General features: G+C 41.0%; 2 protein-coding genes across 4 annotated transcripts; both read left to right on the top strand.

Moving 5' to 3' along the window:
• The first annotated feature begins 270 nt into the window (after positions 1–270).
• Positions 271–12,965, top strand: LOC135727180 (interferon-induced protein 44-like). 2 transcript variants are annotated; one of them, XM_065244936.2, is made up of 8 exons: positions 271–600; positions 8,651–8,708; positions 8,802–8,850; positions 9,548–9,755; positions 10,176–10,325; positions 10,430–10,604; positions 10,974–11,074; positions 11,175–12,965. In XM_065244936.2, the coding sequence occupies exons 2-8, from the start codon at positions 8,693–8,695 to the stop codon at positions 11,385–11,387; spliced, it is 912 nt and encodes a 303-aa protein (XP_065101008.2). In that variant the 5' UTR covers positions 271–600; positions 8,651–8,692; the 3' UTR covers positions 11,388–12,965. The 2 variants fall into 2 exon arrangements, with proteins under 2 accessions (XP_065101008.2, XP_065101009.2); XM_065244937.2 differs by having other exon boundaries at positions 542–600; positions 10,179–10,325.
• A 1,560-nt stretch (positions 12,966–14,525) lies between these two features.
• Positions 14,526–17,519, top strand: LOC135727373 (interferon-induced protein 44-like). Of its 2 annotated transcripts, none has more exons than XM_065245186.2 (8): positions 14,526–14,739; positions 15,093–15,150; positions 15,238–15,286; positions 15,842–16,049; positions 16,130–16,279; positions 16,371–16,545; positions 16,826–16,926; positions 17,011–17,519. In XM_065245186.2, the coding sequence occupies exons 2-8, from the start codon at positions 15,135–15,137 to the stop codon at positions 17,221–17,223; spliced, it is 912 nt and encodes a 303-aa protein (XP_065101258.2). In that variant the 5' UTR covers positions 14,526–14,739; positions 15,093–15,134; the 3' UTR covers positions 17,224–17,519. The 2 variants fall into 2 exon arrangements, with proteins under 2 accessions (XP_065101258.2, XP_065101259.2); XM_065245187.2 differs by having other exon boundaries at positions 14,531–14,739; positions 16,133–16,279.
• The last annotated feature ends 341 nt before the right edge of the window (positions 17,520–17,860 follow it).

Raw genomic sequence — 17,860 nt, 5'->3', positions numbered from 1 at the left:
AGGAGTGATCAAAATGAGAGAGAGAGAGAGAGAGAGAGAGAGAGAGAGAGAGAGACCCTGACAGTCTTACAAGGCAACTTACAGTACTGGGATTCAAGCCCATGACCTTTACATTGCTCTACCAGCTGAGCTCGTCCTAAACAGAACATGGTGCATAACATAGACTCTGCTGCTATCCAAAGCCATGAACTAAACTGAGAAGGAAAAGACTCTACTCCCTGATTGGAAATCCAAAACGTATGATATATGCGCAAGGAAACATTGAACTGAGTATGCAAGTGGTGTGATCAAATTGCAGTTTAATAAAAAAACAGGACCCAAGTGGAAACAAAACAACACAGAAGAAGTGTGATCAAATACAGTACCACTTGAAAATGGAAGTAGAACACACACTCACCACTGACACGACAAAACAATACCAGACAAAGACACAGGAAAACACAGAGTCTTTATAATGATCGAATCTAGAAAAAATAGGAAGGAGTAACAGGAACCAATTTATTTCTGTTCTCTTTATATTACTACAGAAAGTAAAAGTAAACCAGATATAAGTAGACAATTTGTGCTTCTGGGTTATTACTAGCTGTACTCCACAGATTGGTGAGTATTAATTTAAAGTCTTTGATATTTAATATTAAAATTTATTGTTTTATGGCATTTAATTTTGTACTGTATACTTGCATGTCTTAATTCTACATGTACACTTACATGTAAACACTTGCACATTTGAAATTGAGTAATTTAGTACTGTGTACTTTTGTGGTTTGTGTCCTATTTTAGGCTGCTAGAGGTTTCACAGAATAAGAATCTCACTATATGCTACAGATTGTTACACTTGAATCTACACAGTAAAACATTACCAGGATTTAATGTAATTTAACTAGGTTATTTGGTCCTAAACACAAGAAATTACAATAATATATATATGTATTATGTTGCACTTTACGATCACAAGGTGTGTTCTTTAAAAGTAGCATTGTAGTGATAATTGTTGCATGAGAGCTTGGATTTTACTATAACGTGAGATGGGATGCATTGCATGGGATGCACAACAAACCAACTATCATGCACACATATTAGAAACTTGAGATAAGTTAATAAAATTGCCTGTCACAAAATGACAGTGTATGGTAATTTATTCAAAAGTAAAAATACTTGCGCTAGCTCACAAGTTAGCATTACATGTAATAAAAAAAGATTAAAAAAGCAGGGCCACAGAAAAATGCGGAGATCCGTGAGAATGCCACGGAAAAATTAGCAAAAAATTCTGTGACTATGCCACGGAAATTCATGAGATCAGGTTGAAAAAGCATATTTAAATATCTAAATTTTGTCTAATTTTTCCCTCCTTAACTAGGATAGATACCAGTTGAATCAAGAAGAAAAAAAACAATTTTGGTTCTTAGAAAAAAAAAACATTTAGTCATAAAGTTAAATCTTTAATAATCATTTCTTTCTTACCTTTTTATAATCTGCAGTACCAAATTTTCACAAGAAAGAAACGTTTCTGAAAAAGAAAGTTTCTTTTAGATGTTAAAAGGATAACACTTTAATTCAATAGTCCACTTTAAACAATCTATATGTCAACTAATTCTGATAAAGTTTTAGTAGACTGTTAGGGGTAGGTTTAGGGTAGGCGGAAGGGTTAAAAATAATTTGGCATGAAGTTGCAAAGATGCTTAAAGTCACTAGAATGTAAGCAGGTATCAATTAGTCTACTACATTAATACTCCAATGACTGGTCAGCCCAATCTCACAGAAATTCGTGTTATAGTCACAAAATATTTGATTAATATATTCATGTTATTGACATGATTTTCCGCTGTTTTTCGTGCCACTGGAGCACGAATGTCTTTTTCGTATCACTCAGCACAAATTTCTATAAATAGTTTTTCGTGTCTGTGCCACAACTTTCTTTATTGTCATTTTATATTTTGTTCTCTCATTGTTTTTTCCTATTTTAAAATCATTGTCGCTTGGGGTTGTTGTTAGAATCACTTTCTGTGACATCCTAACCCAAACCCCAACTCTAACACCAACTCCAAACAAGAATAGTTTTGAAAGCAGAAAAGAACCAATGCATAAAATTACATCCAAACGCAAACCCCAAATTTAAACCTAACCCTAAGCGAAAATGATTTAAAAATATAAAAAACAATGAGAAAATTTAATAAAATGACACAATAAAGAAAGTCATGCCACAGACACGAAAAACTATTTATAGAAATTCGTGCTGAGTGACACGAAAAAGATATTCGTGCTTCAGTGGCACGAAAAACAGTGAATCGTGTCAAAAACACGAATAAATTAATCAAATATTTTCTGACTATAACATGACTTGCCGTGAGATATAGCAACGTTAATATGTAGTTCCCTTTCAGTCGGTCACTACGACGTCACGTCGTGACCGACGAATTGGGAACTCGCTTAGAGAGACCAATCTGCTTCGAATACTACTAAAACGCCAATGAACTTGGCATTGAGATATTTGCATAATGCTGGCGCCGCCCCGCCAGGTGCGTATATAAGCAGCAGGTGCAAATAGGGAAATTAGCTTTTTATCGCTTCGAAAGCCGGCAGTATCTGCTACTGAGAAGCTACTTTACTCTGTTGGGATTTGATTGCTGAAGTTGGTTGAACTAGCAGTATCACAGCGGACGCTTCGCTTATTCCACGGCTCTACATCTGTTTTATTGTTTTGAGTTTAGTGTGTGCGTTGCCTTTCCCTGTGCGCATCATCAACTGAGCATCTGAGTGAATTTCCCTAAAAGAGTGATACGAGAGAGCTTTGTGCCTTGTTAAAGTCAGCCACTCTCTCGTATATCCGGACATCAGCGTCCTTTTCAGGATGGCTTTTCGTCCGTGCGATCTTGGGTGCGGCAAGTACATGGGTCCGAAGGACGGTCACAAGCGTTGTCTTTCGTGTTTGGGTATCGAGCACGCAGAGGCAGCGTTCGCTGGGGGTAAGTGTTCTCACTGCGAGAACATGTCCCTTGTGGATTTGCGGAGACGGTTGTCTTTCCTCCGGGAAAAGCGCAACCCTCGTCATGCGAGTGCTGAACGCCGCCACGGTGCGGCTGTGAAGCTCTCAAAGGACGACCTCCGCATCACTGTGCTGAGCCGGTCGGGGGATTCGTCCTCATGCTCTCAGCCTCCTCATCCACAGGCGGTTGATGTGCCTATGGAGACTTCAGCGTCGTGTTCTACGATGTCTCTAGAATCCATTGTGCCTCCCTCCGGGTTCACCGTCGCCGCAGCATCCGAGGGTGGGCCTCCTCCCCCTGACGTGGACCCCGACGCCCTTCCTCCCTCTGGTCGGGTTGGGACGCCGGAGTTCGATCCAGAGATGGTGGCCATGCTCGCTCGAGCGGCGGAGACCGTAGGGCTAGAGTGGGTTCCCCCCCTCAGCCCCGAGCCGTCCCGCCTGGATGATTGGTTCTTTGGAGCTGCCCGGGTGTCACAACCCTCTCCACCGGTGCCTTTCTTCCCCAAGGTGCACGAGGAGCTGACTAGAACCTGGAAGTCGCCGTTTTCTACCAGATTACGGCCGTTTCAGCCCTCCCCCCTCACCTCCCTCACCAGCAGAGCCGCTAAGGGTTATACGGAGATCCCTCCTGTGGAGCGCGCGGTCGCGATGCAGCTGTGTCCGGCTAACGCTTCCTCTTGGAAGGACCGCCCAACCCTCCCCTCTCGTGCCTGCAGACAGTCCTCCGGTTTAACGGGCGCTGCCCACCAGGCATGTGGAGAGGCGGCTTCAGCCCTGCACGCAATGGCGTTGCTGCAGGTTCACCAAGCGAAGGCCTTGAGGGATCTGCACGAGGGAGGAAACGACTCGCCTGTCCTTTCGGAGCTCCGGGCTGCCACTGATCTGGCTCTTCGCGCTACGAAGGTGACAGCGCAGGCGATTGGTCGTGCCATGTCCACGATGGTGGTCCAGGAACGCCACTTATGGCTATGTCTGGCGGACATGTCGGACGCGGACAAGAACAAGTTCTTGGACGCTCCAGTGTCCCAGGCTGGCCTCTTCGGTGAGTCGGTGGAGTCTTTTGCCCAGCAGTTCTCCGCCACCCAGAAGCAGACGGAGGCGATCGCTCAGATCATGCCCCGGCGCAAGCGACCTGCATCTCGCCCTCCAGCGCCGGCGGGCCCGTCTGCTCCTCGCTGAGGGCGCCCTGCGGCGGCTGCCTCCACCCCCCCACTAGAACATCTTCCAGGCCACGGAGGGGGAACAGCCGTCGGCAGCCCGCCCCGCCCGCCCTACCCGCTTCCCGTGGTAAACGGAAATCGAAGCGGCCCTGAGACGGGCGACCTGGATTCGGATGGGATCACTCTACGGGAGACGGTGACGGCATCGCTCCCTCCACCGGTAGAGGGCCGGGTGGAAATCTTTGGTTTCGTTTTGTTTCTATTCCGCCGGCTTCTCAGCCGGCACCCACAAAACCACAAAAAGAGTGCATTCCTATTCCTTCTCCAGGTCTTCAGAGGATCGAGAGAGATGTGAGCGGGCATTCACATGCTCTTCCTCCCTCTCCTCTATCGCCAGTGGGTGTCCTGAGGAGTCCCAGCTCTCCGCTGAGGAGACGGGACCAACAGCACCCTCATCGGAGTCTGTGCTCTCCGCTGAGGAGACCAGACGATCGTCACCCTCAGCGGGCTCAGGTCAGTGTCACACACACACATACTGTAGATACTTATGCTGTCTCAGCAGACGTACCGGCAGTACCACCTGTCCCGCTCCGCCGCCCCACCGCGGGTACCCCGGTAGTGCCGTTAATTCCCCTCGTACGGTCCCTGGGGGCTTGGCTTCAGCTTCCCAGCCCGTCTCGTTGGGTTTTACGCACTATCCGCCTCGGTTACGAAATACAATTCATCCGGCACACACCCAAATTCTCGGGCATTCGTTTCACCAAGGTGAAAGCGTCCGATGCACATGTACTGCGTGCAGAGGTCGAAGTCCTGCTGGCGAAGGACGCGATCGAGCCGGTCCCTCCAACCGAGATGAGGTCGGGTTTCTACAGCCCGTACTTTATAGTACCCAAAAAAGGCGGTGGGTTGCGACCGATCTTGGATTTGCGCGTTCTGAACAAATCTCTGCAGAGGAGGTCCTTCAGGATGATAACACCGAAGCAAATATTCAATTCGATTCGCCCCCAAGATTGGTTTGCGGCAATAGACCTGAAAGACGCGTACTTTCATGTGTCCATCCTCCCTCGTCACAGACCGTTTCTCCGGTTTGCATTCGAGGGACGGGCATACCAGTACAAGGTTTTACCATTCGGGCTATCTCTCTCCCCCCGTGTATTCACGAAAGTAGTGAAGGCGGCGTTAAAACCCCTCAGAGAGAGCGGTGTTCGCATTTTGGCTTACCTCGACAATTGGCTTATAATAGCGCATTCTCGGCGGACGCTTTGCGAACACAGAGATTTAACGCTTCGGCATCTCACCCGTTTGGGTCTTCGGGTCAACTGGGAGAAGAGCAAACTCTGTCCCACGCAGAGGATCTCTTTTCTCGGGATGGAACTGGACTCGATCGATTTATCGGCGCGTTTGACAGAAGAGCGCGTCCAGTCAATTCTGACTTGCCTCGGTTCATTTCGAGGGAAGAATGCGGTCCCGCTGAAACAATTTCAGAAGCTCCTGGGGCATATGGCAGCAGCAGCGACTGTGACACCGCTCGGGCTGCTCCATATGAGACCGCTTTAGCGTTGGCTTCACGATCGAGTCCCGAGGAGAGCGTGGCGCGCCGGCATCCATCGTGTAGCTATTACACCTGCGTGTCGCCTAACATTCCCCCCGTGGTCGGACCCCGCGTTTCTCAGGTCCGGTGTGTCCATGAGACAGATCGCTCAGCATGCTGCTGTACACACAGATGCGTCCGACACGGGTTGCACTGGCATATCAATTGCCGAGAGTTGTGGGCAGTATATCTGGGACTTGTACGCTTCGCTACGGAGCTGCGAGGGAAGGATGTACTAGTACGCACCGACAACACTGCGACCGTTGCGTATATCAACCGTCAAGGCGGTTTGCGCTCCCGTCACCTGTCGCATCTCGCTCGTCATCTCCTCCTTTGGAGTCAGAAGCATCTGAGGTCCCTTCGTACCATTCACATTCCGGGCTCGCTCAATACAGCAGCGGACGCGCTTTCTCGAGCTGCGCGCCCCGGCGAATGGCGACTCTACCCCCAGACGGTCCAGCTAATTTGGAAGAAGTTCGGTCGTGCGCAGATAGACCTGTTTGCGTCGCCGGACGATACCCACTGTCGCCTATTTTATTCACTAACCGAGGGCAGCCTCGGCGTGGACGCATTGGCATACAGCTGGCCTCGGGGGATGCGCAAATACGCATTCCCCCCAGTGAGCTTAATTGCACAAACACTGTGCAAAGTCAGGCAGGACGAGGAGAGCCTTCTACTGATCGCCCCATATTGGACGAGCAGGAATTGGTTTTCAGAACTAATGCTCCTCGCGACAGCCCCTCCCTGGCGGATTCCCCTGAGGAAGGACCTTCTTTCTCAAGGAGGGGGCACATTATGGCACCCGCGCCCCGACCTGTGGAATCTCCATGTGTGGTCGTTGAGCGCGCGCAAGGTTTAGGTGATTTACCACAAGCGGTATCTAACACAATCGACGCGGCACGAGCTCCGTCCACGAGACGGGCTTACGCGTTTAAATGGAACCTTTTCGTCACCTGGTGCTCTTCGCAACGTGAGGACCCCAGAGAATGCCCTATTAACATCGTGCTTTTATATCTTCAACATAGGTTAGATGGTAGGCTGTCACCCTCCACCATTAAAGTTGATATCGCTGCTATTTCTGCTCATCACTCACTTATCAACGGCAGATCAGTTGGCCAGCATGATTTGGTTATTAGATTTTTAAGAGGCGCTCGTAGGCTAAACCCCTCGCGCCCTCCTTCTATTCCTCCTTGGGACCTGTCCATGGTGCTGAAAGCCCTTCAGGCCCCCCCGTTCGAGCCTTTGCAGTCCGCGAGTCTGAAGCTTTTATCAATGAAAGCTCTGACCCTGCTAGCATTGGCCTCAGTGAAGAGAATAGGGGATTTACATGCATTCTCTGTTGACGATTCGTGCCTTCAGTTTGGTCCTGCTGCCTCGAGCGTAACATTGAGGCCCAGACCAGGCTACATGCCCAAAGTTCCCACCACTCCTTTCAGAGATCAGGTGGTGAGCTTGCAAGCGCTGCCCCCGGAGGAGGCAGACCCAACCGTGGCTTTGTTGTTCCCCGTACGCGCACTGCGATTCTACGTGGACCGCACGCAAAGCCTCAGGACCTCAGACAAGCTCTTTGTTTGTTATGGTGGCCAGCAGAAAGGGAAGGCTGTCACCAAGCAGAGGATGTCTCATTGGATAGTTGATACTATCGCCCTGGCTTATAATCTTCAGGGTATTCCTTGCCCCTTTAATTTGAGAGCTCACTCCACACGGAGTGTTGCCTCATCTTGGGCTCTCGCTCGTGGTTCCTCACTAACAGACATCTGCAGAGCTGCTGGTTGGGCGACACCTAATACGTTCATTAGATTCTACAGTGTTCGTATCGAGCCTGTATCCTCTCGTGTTCTTTCCTCACCAGGGGGAGCACGGAGAGCAGGCTCGCAGGTCGGCTTGCAGCCTCCAACTGATGCTTCATAACTGTGTCAGTATGGAAGGCCTTCAGAACAAAAATGCGTAATGGTTTGAATTGTTCTTCCTCCGCTGCCTTGGCAGCCTTTGTTGCAGAGCATTGGCTGTCAGCCTTTCACTAGCTGTATCCTCGCGAACCTACGTGTCTGGCTCGGGCTCCACATTGCGTCCCACCGGGTTCCTTTGTGAGTATTTTCCGTGGGGTTAATCCTACTAGCCCACGTTTCCCTCAGCAGAGCACTGCTTTGCTTACACAGCCACGGCTGTCTTTATTCCTCAACTACGGTTGACTTTCGCCCACCATTAGCACTTAAGAGGGGCGGTGGCTTCCGCAGCGTTCCTATCCCGCTCAGGTAGGGCGCTTCCCAGTCGCTGGCACTTCTGTGGGGTTAAAGGAACATCTAGTGCCCGGCCTTCTGCCTTAAAACCTACCTCCTCCTCCTTAAGTGGAACCGGAGGGCTTTTACGCAGACACTGGAAGAGGTCAGCCCCTAGTGGCGTTTTGGTAGGGATTCCCAATTCGTCGGTCACAACGTGACGTCGTAGTGACCGACTGAAAGGGAACGTCTCGGTTACGGATGTAACCCTCGTTCCCTGAAGGAGGGAACGGAGACGTCACGTCCCGTCGCCACAGGTGCTGCCACCTGCTGTTACGGCCGGTCACACTTTCCGGCTTTCTCAGCGAAAAAGAAGCTAATTTCCCTATTTGCACCTGCTGCTTATATACGCACCTGGCGGGGCGGCGCCAGCATTATGCAAATATCTCAATGCCAAGTTCATTGGCGTTTTAGTAGTATTCGAAGCAGATTGGTCTCTCTAAGCGAGTTCCCAATTCGTCGGTCACGACGTGACGTCTCCGTTCCCTCCTTCAGGGAACGAGGGTTACATCCGTAACCGAGACGTTTCACAGACTTAAAAGAAAAAGTACTGGTATGGTATGCTGTTGACAGATTTATGGATGCTTTGACAGTGCTGTTTAACTTCATGTTTTTTTCACTCTGTTCTATGTAGGGACAACATCTGCATTTGTTTTAATCAGAAGAAGTTGAAAAAATGAGTTCCAACTCCGGTGAGTCTCTCTAACCATCAATTAATGAGCTGCATGTAATAACTAACCACGTGAAACCAACATTACTAAAATAAGGCCTTTAATCCCTAACAGAAGGTGAAACTCCAGAATTTCAAACTCCATGGAGAGCAATGACTTGGGGGTTTGTTCAGTATTTAAACTTTCTAAATGGTAGTAAACTATGGTTTTAATCTAATCTCTTAAAAAAATAAAATATGGGAAGGGCCTGATTTTATTAGACTTTATAATCTCACTATTAATCAGAATCATCAATAGCTCAGTTGGTAGAGCATAATGTAAGCAGTAAACATTTTTGGGTTCAATATCTAGAGAACACCTGCATAATATACATTGAATTCAATGTAATTAGCTTTGAATAAAAGTTTTTACTATAGCTAAAACTTTTCCATGAACTATTAAATACACTGTAGGCCTCCTAAGAGATTTATGTGATTCTCACCAAATTTGGGCAACATTATACCAGGGGCATAATAATAGTGAAGATGCCAAACTGCAATCTGTTTTGCCATGGCAAGGCAATGAAAGTATATTTTGCGGGCATCAAGTGATCAAACTTGCTTTTATGTTTGTTCATGGGGCTGATCACTGTTTAACTTACAGCAGACTTTGAATAGTGTTTAATTTACCCATTTAAATACAGTTGCATTTTTTCCAAAGTGATAATGTGAAAATAACACAATAGTGTTTGGGCCCATTAACATGTTATTTCTATCTTGCATGTTATTTTTATCTATGTAAATTATTATCTTTACAGCAGTAAACAGAAATGTAGGATGAATACAAACCATTGTTAATGTTTGGTTTGCTCTTTTGTTCAGGAACCCAAGTAAAGTCTCTTTAATAAGTGGCATTAATCAGATACAACCATCCATAACAAATCTGAAATGCTTGAGGGTGATAGTGGTTGGCCCACCTGGTTCAGGAAAATCAAGTTTCATAAACTCTGTTAACAATGCCTTCCAAGGACGGATAACTAGCAATGCAATGAGTGACTCCTGTGGTGGTGGTAAAAGTTTCACAACAGAAGTTAGTTTGTTTTTTGTACTGGATCTTCATTTAAAGGAATAGTTCACTCAAAATGCTGTCATCATTTACTTCCCTATGTTGTTCTAAACCTGTAGCTTCTGTCTTGTTTTGAACACAAACAAAGGTATTTTGATAAATGCTGGTAACCATACAGCTGATGATACCCACTGACTTTCATAGTGGGATAAACAAATAGTATGGAAGTCAATGGGTACAGTCAACTGCACTTACCATCATTTATCAAAATGTCTTATTTTGTATTCAATAGAAGAAAAAAAACTCATACAGGTTTAGAACAACATGAGATTTAAAGTAAATGAAGACCGAATTTTTATTTTTGGGTGAACTATCTCTTTAATGTGTTTTAATTGTTACATGTTGGTTTGTTTGTTGTTATGTTAATGTTTTGTTTTTGTAAAGCAGTACAGAGAATGTAAAATGAAAACTGGGAACCCAAAATTGCCTATTGTCTTCAGTGATGTCATGGGCTTGGAAGCAGAAGACAAGAAAGGATACCATCCGGATGACATCATTCAAGCCATAAATGTCAACCTAAAATATGGATATGAGGTGAACAATACAACAATCATTTTAATTACCTCATAATTAATTTTGATGAAACATTTTAAAGTGCAAGGTACACTAAATACAGTTTCTGTGTGCCTTAAATTTAGTTTAATCCAGAAAAGCCAATATCTCCAGAAGATCCATACTATAATAAAGACCCAGATCTCTCTGATGAGGTCTACTGCCTGGTCTATGTTTTAGCAGCTGATAAAATCAGATTGGCACAGGATGATATTTTTAAGAAGCTGAGAAACATTCGTCTGAAAGTTTGTAAGACTTTTGGTAAGACTGGGGTTTTCAACGGTTTTATCAAAGCAATTAGACCAATAAACATTTGTTTTTGATTTGTGTAATTTATAATGTAATTTTACACCTTTCTTGCATTTTAAGCTAATTCAGGTTGTTTAAGTATAAAATGCGTTTTTTAAAATATAAAAAAGTTATTACAAACACTAGACAATTGTAATCTTTACTACATTATATATGAAATAACTTCTAATGCTATAGAAGGCATTGTAACCTTTAAATTTACAGTTTGTTATTGAAAATGAATCTTGCCAAATAGACATATCTAAAACAAAACAAAAAAAACCTTTAGAAAAATATATTTTTTCTTATATATTCTATTCTTCGGCACATACTGTACTGCAGGGTTGCCTCAGGTCGTTGTCATGACAAACGTGGATCAAGTATGTCCTGTGGTGAAAAATAATATATGGAAGGTCTACCATAGCAAGAAAATTAAAGAGAAGGTAAATTATGTTTTACTCTCAAATTAATAGTCCCTTAAACTCATATTCAAAACTATTCAAGTGTTCTCTCTCTCTTAATTTTTGTTTGTTCTGATTTTAGATGGAATTGTGCAGCAGTTCATTGGGTGTTCCAATGTGTCACATCTTTCCAGTGAAGAACTACCATGAAGAAATTGTATCAAATGAATACATGGATATTCTGATTTTACAAGCATTCACGCAAATTATACAGCTTGCTAAAGACAATGTAGAGATTCGTTTAGAAAAGAAAGACAGCCAGAATGTGAGAGAGAAACAAACAAAATCTGAGTGAGAAATATGACTATCCTTGTATGATAGTTGAAACAAACTTGTGATGGTGATTGCTGCATGGCGTCAATATTTGACGCCACTTGACCATGCGTCAATATGTTACGCGGAGGGTATACCCTTCGCGTCATTTTTTGACGAACTGGGGACTTCAATACTATTAGGTACGCGAAATTAAACAGTTGTCGCCTGACATTGGGGTTAGGGATAGGTTTGGGTAGGGATGTCATTATGTAAATCTAACCCTAAACCGACGCGAAAATGGTAAGAAAATGGTACGAAAATAGGAAAGAGAATGCAACGGACTCAATAGTATTGAAGTCCCCAGTTCGTCAAAAAATGACGCGAAGGGTATACCCTCCGCGTAACATATTGACGCATGGTCAAGTGGCGTCAAATATTGACGCCATGGGGTGAGGATGGGCTGGATTATTTACAAGTTTGACCTAAAGTGTCTTGAAACACCATTCAATTTAAAACATTATATGCATATAAAATTAACACATATTATTTTAAATCTGTAGAGTTATTTTTATACAAATATAGACTAATCGTATAGAAAAATTATTATGAAGCATGATAGTGTGTTGAGGATACAATCTAACAAAAAAGTGATAGTTGTAGGAGTAAGCAGGGCACAAACTACTGTAACACAGGGTTGATTATAAAATGGATGTTTTTGTTACACAAGCTCAAGCTATCTGTGTGTTTGGTCTTTTTCTCTCACTGTTAGATGATCTCTTGCAAATCTGTAAAAATATATGATTTTGTGTTTTTATTATGATAATGGACAAACAGTACTTTGAATGTATTAAAGGAAATTTCTTTGTCATATCCTTTTATCAGAAATTCTGATTCAGAATGTAAGTTGAGTGTGTGTGTCACCAATTATCTTATTCACTGACTTGTTCTCTAATACATAACACTATTTTGAAACATGTCAGCAATTCCCTGCAACTGTTAGCTAGACCTTTTTACACAGTGGGTTCAGTATATTCCCAGCAAGCAAAAACCAAGACGTTGAAATGACGGCTAACTATAGACCCAATATAGACCGGCTATGAGTAACCCACTTCTACCCTATATAGCCTTGAATTTGGTTACATGCCATTTTTGCCAAAATAACTTGAAGATGTATGATATTCCAACATGCAGGCAAAGTCAACAGATGTTCAAGGTGTTTGCTTTCATTTGTTTTAAACTTATATGTATCGTCTATTCTTGGGCTATGGTAGACGTCTATTAGACTTTCACTGACAGCCCAAATTTAGCCTGGTTTTAGCCCAAATTGCTTGCTGGGTTGTAGCGAAATGACAACAATTTACAATGAAATGAAAACAATGTAAATTCTATTAATCAAAATGATAACTGTAAATACAATAACAGGGGAAATGATGGACCATTATGATTATCTGTCACAATTTTTTGGCTCTTACAAAAATATGTATTAATCCATAATAACAACATGAGGGATGTGTGCATCTCAGTTTCAAACAATATCCATGTTGGGTTATTTTCAACCCAGCATTTGGTTAAAAGGGATGAGCCCAGCCGCTGGGTGAAATTAACCCAGAATTTTTTTACTTCTTTTACTTTTTTACTACTTTTCTGACTTCTATCCATATCACATTTTTTTAAATGGTTATTTAATGATTATTTTATGCATTTTTAATTACAAAATAAAAAAGGAGACTTACTGATGTTAAGTGTGTTGCTATATTAGTATTTGAAAAAGTTTCTGTTTTGTTATTTGGTTTTTAAATGATTACCATTGTGCAGACAAGTATGCATTTGCTTAGCATGAGAACAGTCTTGTTGTATCAGTTATGTAGTGTTGTTTTGATTTATAAGTGTAAATGCCTTGACTTGAAAGAATTTACACTGGGAATGTTTATGCTATAATCAGCTTCTGTTTAAGTTGACTGTTAGTTATGGTAAGCTTGCTAATGTGCTGTTGCTGTAGTATAATAACTTTATATTTCTAAATTTAAGTAGAACTAACATGATTAGATAATAGTAGCATTGGTGAATTTAACATGTTTTTTAGTCAGATCAACTCAATTTAATTGTGCTAAGATAACTAAAAACAATTAAGTAAGTTCAACTTAATTCATATATTATAAATTTAGATCATTCAATTACGTGAAAAAAAACTTACCTTAAAAGATTTCAGCAAATTCAATTTTTTTTTCAGGGAAATATTATTTGAATGACTGAGTGAAAAATGAAATTGTTAGGTTGTGTCCCTGTCTCCCCAACTGTTTTTACAAATGTACTTAATTTCAAATGCAATGATAATAAAAAAAATGACTACCTATAAAATAAGGAATCAAAGTCTAAACCCTCATAGAAAGCCACATTTGCCTTGTTGCGTAATTATTTAGTAGTGCATGGTGTGGATTCAACACACACTGTAGGGGTAGTTTCACGGACAGGGTTTAGATTAATCCAGCACTATGCCTTAGTTATATTAGCACATTTAAGTAGTTTTAAAAAACATGCCTAACAAAAAACAACACTGGTGTGCACCTTGAGATAACAAATATATGTTAAGATATGTCACTGCAATATGTTTTAATATTAAGGCAGCTTAAACATCAAATTTAAGATAATAAAAATAGACTAAGCCCTGTCCTGGAAACCGCCCCATGATGATACAAAAAACCTTGAATATACTCTAAGCAGCCTCAATAAAAGCAGCTGCCAAATGCATAAATGTAATGCAAATTTACTTTATGCTGACTGTGCAAAGGACCTGGAATGTCAATATAATTTAAATGTTAGCAACGCTGATTCAAGACAATTAAGTCTTAAAACAAATTAAGTACAACTAAGTTAACCTAAAAATGTTCTTTTGATTTTTATGTGAACCATTAATATAAAATATATTCAAAGCCAATATTTTTCTTCGGTTTATTAAGGGATCTGCAAGAGCTGCTGGATCTATTTCTTTAGTCTAGTATGCTGGTATGCTTAAGGAGATTTAGAGTTGAGTATGCAAGTGGTATGATCCAGCTGCAGCTTAATTCAAATAAACAGGAACCAAGACAACACAGGGGAAGTGTGCCCAAAAACCATTACCACTTTAAAGGGGAATATGAACATGCATTTACCACTGACACGTCAAAGCAATACCAGACAAAGACACGGGAAAATACAAAGCCATAAATACTTAAGAAATAATTAACTAATCTAGAAACTGGTGATTAAAATTAGGAAGGAGCAAAAAATCAGAAAGGGATAACAGGAAACAAAATTGATTTCTGTTCTCTTATTGCTACTACAGAAAGTAAAAGTAAACCAGGTATAAGTAGACAATCTGTGCCTTTTTGTTATTAGCCGTACACCACAGATTGGTGAGTATTCATTTAGCACTCTTTGATATGTAATATTAAAATTTATTGAATCGTTTTATGGCATTAAAAACCAGGATTTTACATAAAACTCCTTTAGTTTTATTTTGTGTTTTTAAATTACTTCAAAAATGTTTTTTTAGGGCATCATGTAGCAACTTTATTTTTAAGAGTGTGCATATTCATGATTTTCACACAGTATAGAAACTTTTTTGTTTGTGTGTGTATGTAGGTGAACTTATCAAAGTTATAAGTATTTATGCACCAGTACTGTGTTTCACAGACTCTGCTCTTGACTTATTTAATTGACTGATTTATGGTTGCTTTAACTTCATGTCATTCACTCTCCTCTACAGTTCTGCATTTGTTTTCAGAAGAAATCAGAAGAAATTAAGAAAATGAGTACCAACCCGGGTGAGCCAACTATCAATTTATGAGCTGCATGTAATAACTAAACAAGTGAACCAACATTACTAATATAAGACCTTTTATCTCTAACAGCAGGTGAAGCTCCAGAATTTCAAACTCCATGGAGGGCAGTGACTTGGGGGTTTGTTCAGTTTTTCTTATGGTAGTAATATAAATTATATGAGGAAATAAGTCCTGATGTGATGTTAGAGTTTATAATCACTATACTTGCCTTATATACTGCAACATTATGGGGCGGTTTCCCAGACAGAGCTTATCCCAGACTAAAGTGCGTGTATGAGCTGCCTTGAATGAAAAACATCTTGCCCTAAAAATATATCAGTGTCATTGTTTTGTCTCAAGACGCACACCAGTAATGTTTTTTGTAAGGTATAAATGTCCTACAATAACTAAGGCCTATGAAAGCAATGAAAATGTTATGTTCAAGTTCCCAGAGAACACACTTACTGGTAAAAAATATACATTGAATGCGATTAAATTTAACTTTGAATAAAAGTTTTTACTAAAAAGTAAATCCTCCTAGGAGTATAAAAAACAGTTTTTTGATTTGTCAAATGGACGAGGCAATGAATTTATTGTAAAAATGCGCTGTTTACATGTTATATACTGTATTCAATCTCCACTATCTTTAAATTTAAACTAAACCATTTTAAATTTGGTTTATTCTTTTGTTCAGGAAAGCAAAGAAAGACTCTTTAATACTTGGCATCAGACAAATCCAACCATCCATAACAAATCTGAAATGCTTGAGAGTGATAGTGGTTGGTCCATCTGGTTCAGGAAAATCAAGTTTCATAAACTCTGTTAATAATGCCTTCCAAGGACGAATCACTAGCAATGTGTTCAGTGATTCCGCTGCTGGTGGTGAAAGTTTCACAAGAGAAGTAAGTTTGATTTTTGTATGTCAGGTGTTTTAATTGCTTGTTTGTTTGGTGTTTATGTTAATGTGTTCCTTTTTGTAAAGCAGTACAGAGAATTTAAAATGAAAATTGGGAATTCAAAATTGCCCATTGTCTTCAATTATGTAATGGGCCTGGAAGCAGAAGATAAGAAAGGATGCCATCCGGATGATATCATCCAAGCCATAAATGGCAACATAAAAAATGGATATGAGGTGAAAAATACAACGATCATCTTAATTTCCTATTGGATAAAATTTTTTTAAAGGGCAATGTACACTAAATGTCTGTGTGTCTTAAACTTAGTTTAATCCAGAAAAGCCAATATCTCCAGAAGATCCATACTATAATAAAGACCCAGATCTCTCTGATGAGGTCTACTGCCTGGTCTATATTTTAGCAGCTGATAAGGTCAAGTTGGCGCAGGATGATATTTTAAAGAAGCTGAGAAACATTCGTCTGAAAATTACCAAGACTATTGGTAAGACTGAGGTTGCTCATACATTAAAAGTTTTATTAAAGCAAAGGCAATTAACATAAAATGATATATTACTGGGAACATTTATGACAAACACTGGACGAATGTAGAAAGTGTATCTTCTTTAGTAAACATATGTATAGAATGCTAGAAAAAGCTTTGCAATATTAAAGTCTATACAAGTTGTTTTTGAATATGAAAACATTTTGCCAAATAGGCATATGTAAAAAAATCTGGAAAATATATTTAGTTATGCAAGTCTATTCTTTGGGACATACTGCAGGGTTGCCTCAGGTCGTTGTCATGACAAATGTGGATCAAGTATGTCCTGTGGTGAAAAACAATTTTTTGAGAATCTACCACAGCAAGAGAATTAAGGAGAAGGTAAATTATGCTTTCCTCTAAAATAAGCAGTAACTCGCCTTAAACTCATACACTGAGCTCAGTGTCCCTATGTTTTGATTATAGATGGAATTGTGCAGCAGTTCACTGGGGCTTCCGATGTGTCACATCTTTCCAGTGAAGAACTACCATGAAGAAATTGAATCAAATGACAACCTGGATGTTCTGATTTTACAAGCATTAACACAAATTATACAACTTGCTAATGACCATGTAGAGATTCACGTAGAAAACAAAGACAGCCAGAATGTAAGAGAGAAACAACCAAAATCTGAGTGAGAAATTGTGAAGATTTGGGAACTATATTTGTTATGTTTTACAATACCACACATTCAGTGTATTAATATGTTTATTAAAAGTGCATATTTTATTTTTAATCAGTTAATTTTACACAAATATTATCTGTTAGAATAATGATTTTGAAGCCAGTGTAGCATGATTTAGTGTTGAGGATAAAATCTAAAGAAGTTTAATTTCCACTTTCCATACATGAAAATGTACTTTTTTATGTGTTGTAATTTCAAATAAAATAAATAAATAAACATGAGCTTAAGACTAAAACCAAGAAACCTAAATTTGTGTTCCTGTAATCCTGTATTGTGTTAGCAGTGCAAAGGTTGTGGGATCGACAGGTACTCATACAAAAAACATTGAATACATTATCTGCTCCTGTTTCTTTTCATGACTGCAAGAGCTTTGCAGTGTTGGCATTAAGGCGTTGTAGCTGTACCTGCTGCTCTTTTGTTGTTGGCCAGTTACCCCTCTAAAGAGAGCTGCACAGATGTATTTGACATTTCTCCATTTCATCTAGTTGACTACAGTAAGGTCTTGTGTACGGAGATAGAGCCAGTCCCTCCAGCCAATATAAGGTCGGGCATGTAAAGGCGATATAGCTAAGAGCATATCAGTACAAAGT

Source organism: Paramisgurnus dabryanus, chromosome 17 (assembly GCF_030506205.2).
Source record: "Paramisgurnus dabryanus chromosome 17, PD_genome_1.1, whole genome shotgun sequence".
Taxonomy (NCBI): domain Eukaryota; kingdom Metazoa; phylum Chordata; class Actinopteri; order Cypriniformes; family Cobitidae; genus Paramisgurnus; species Paramisgurnus dabryanus.
Note: the sequence above shows the minus strand (reverse complement) of the source record. Positions and strands in the feature narration are given on the sequence as shown.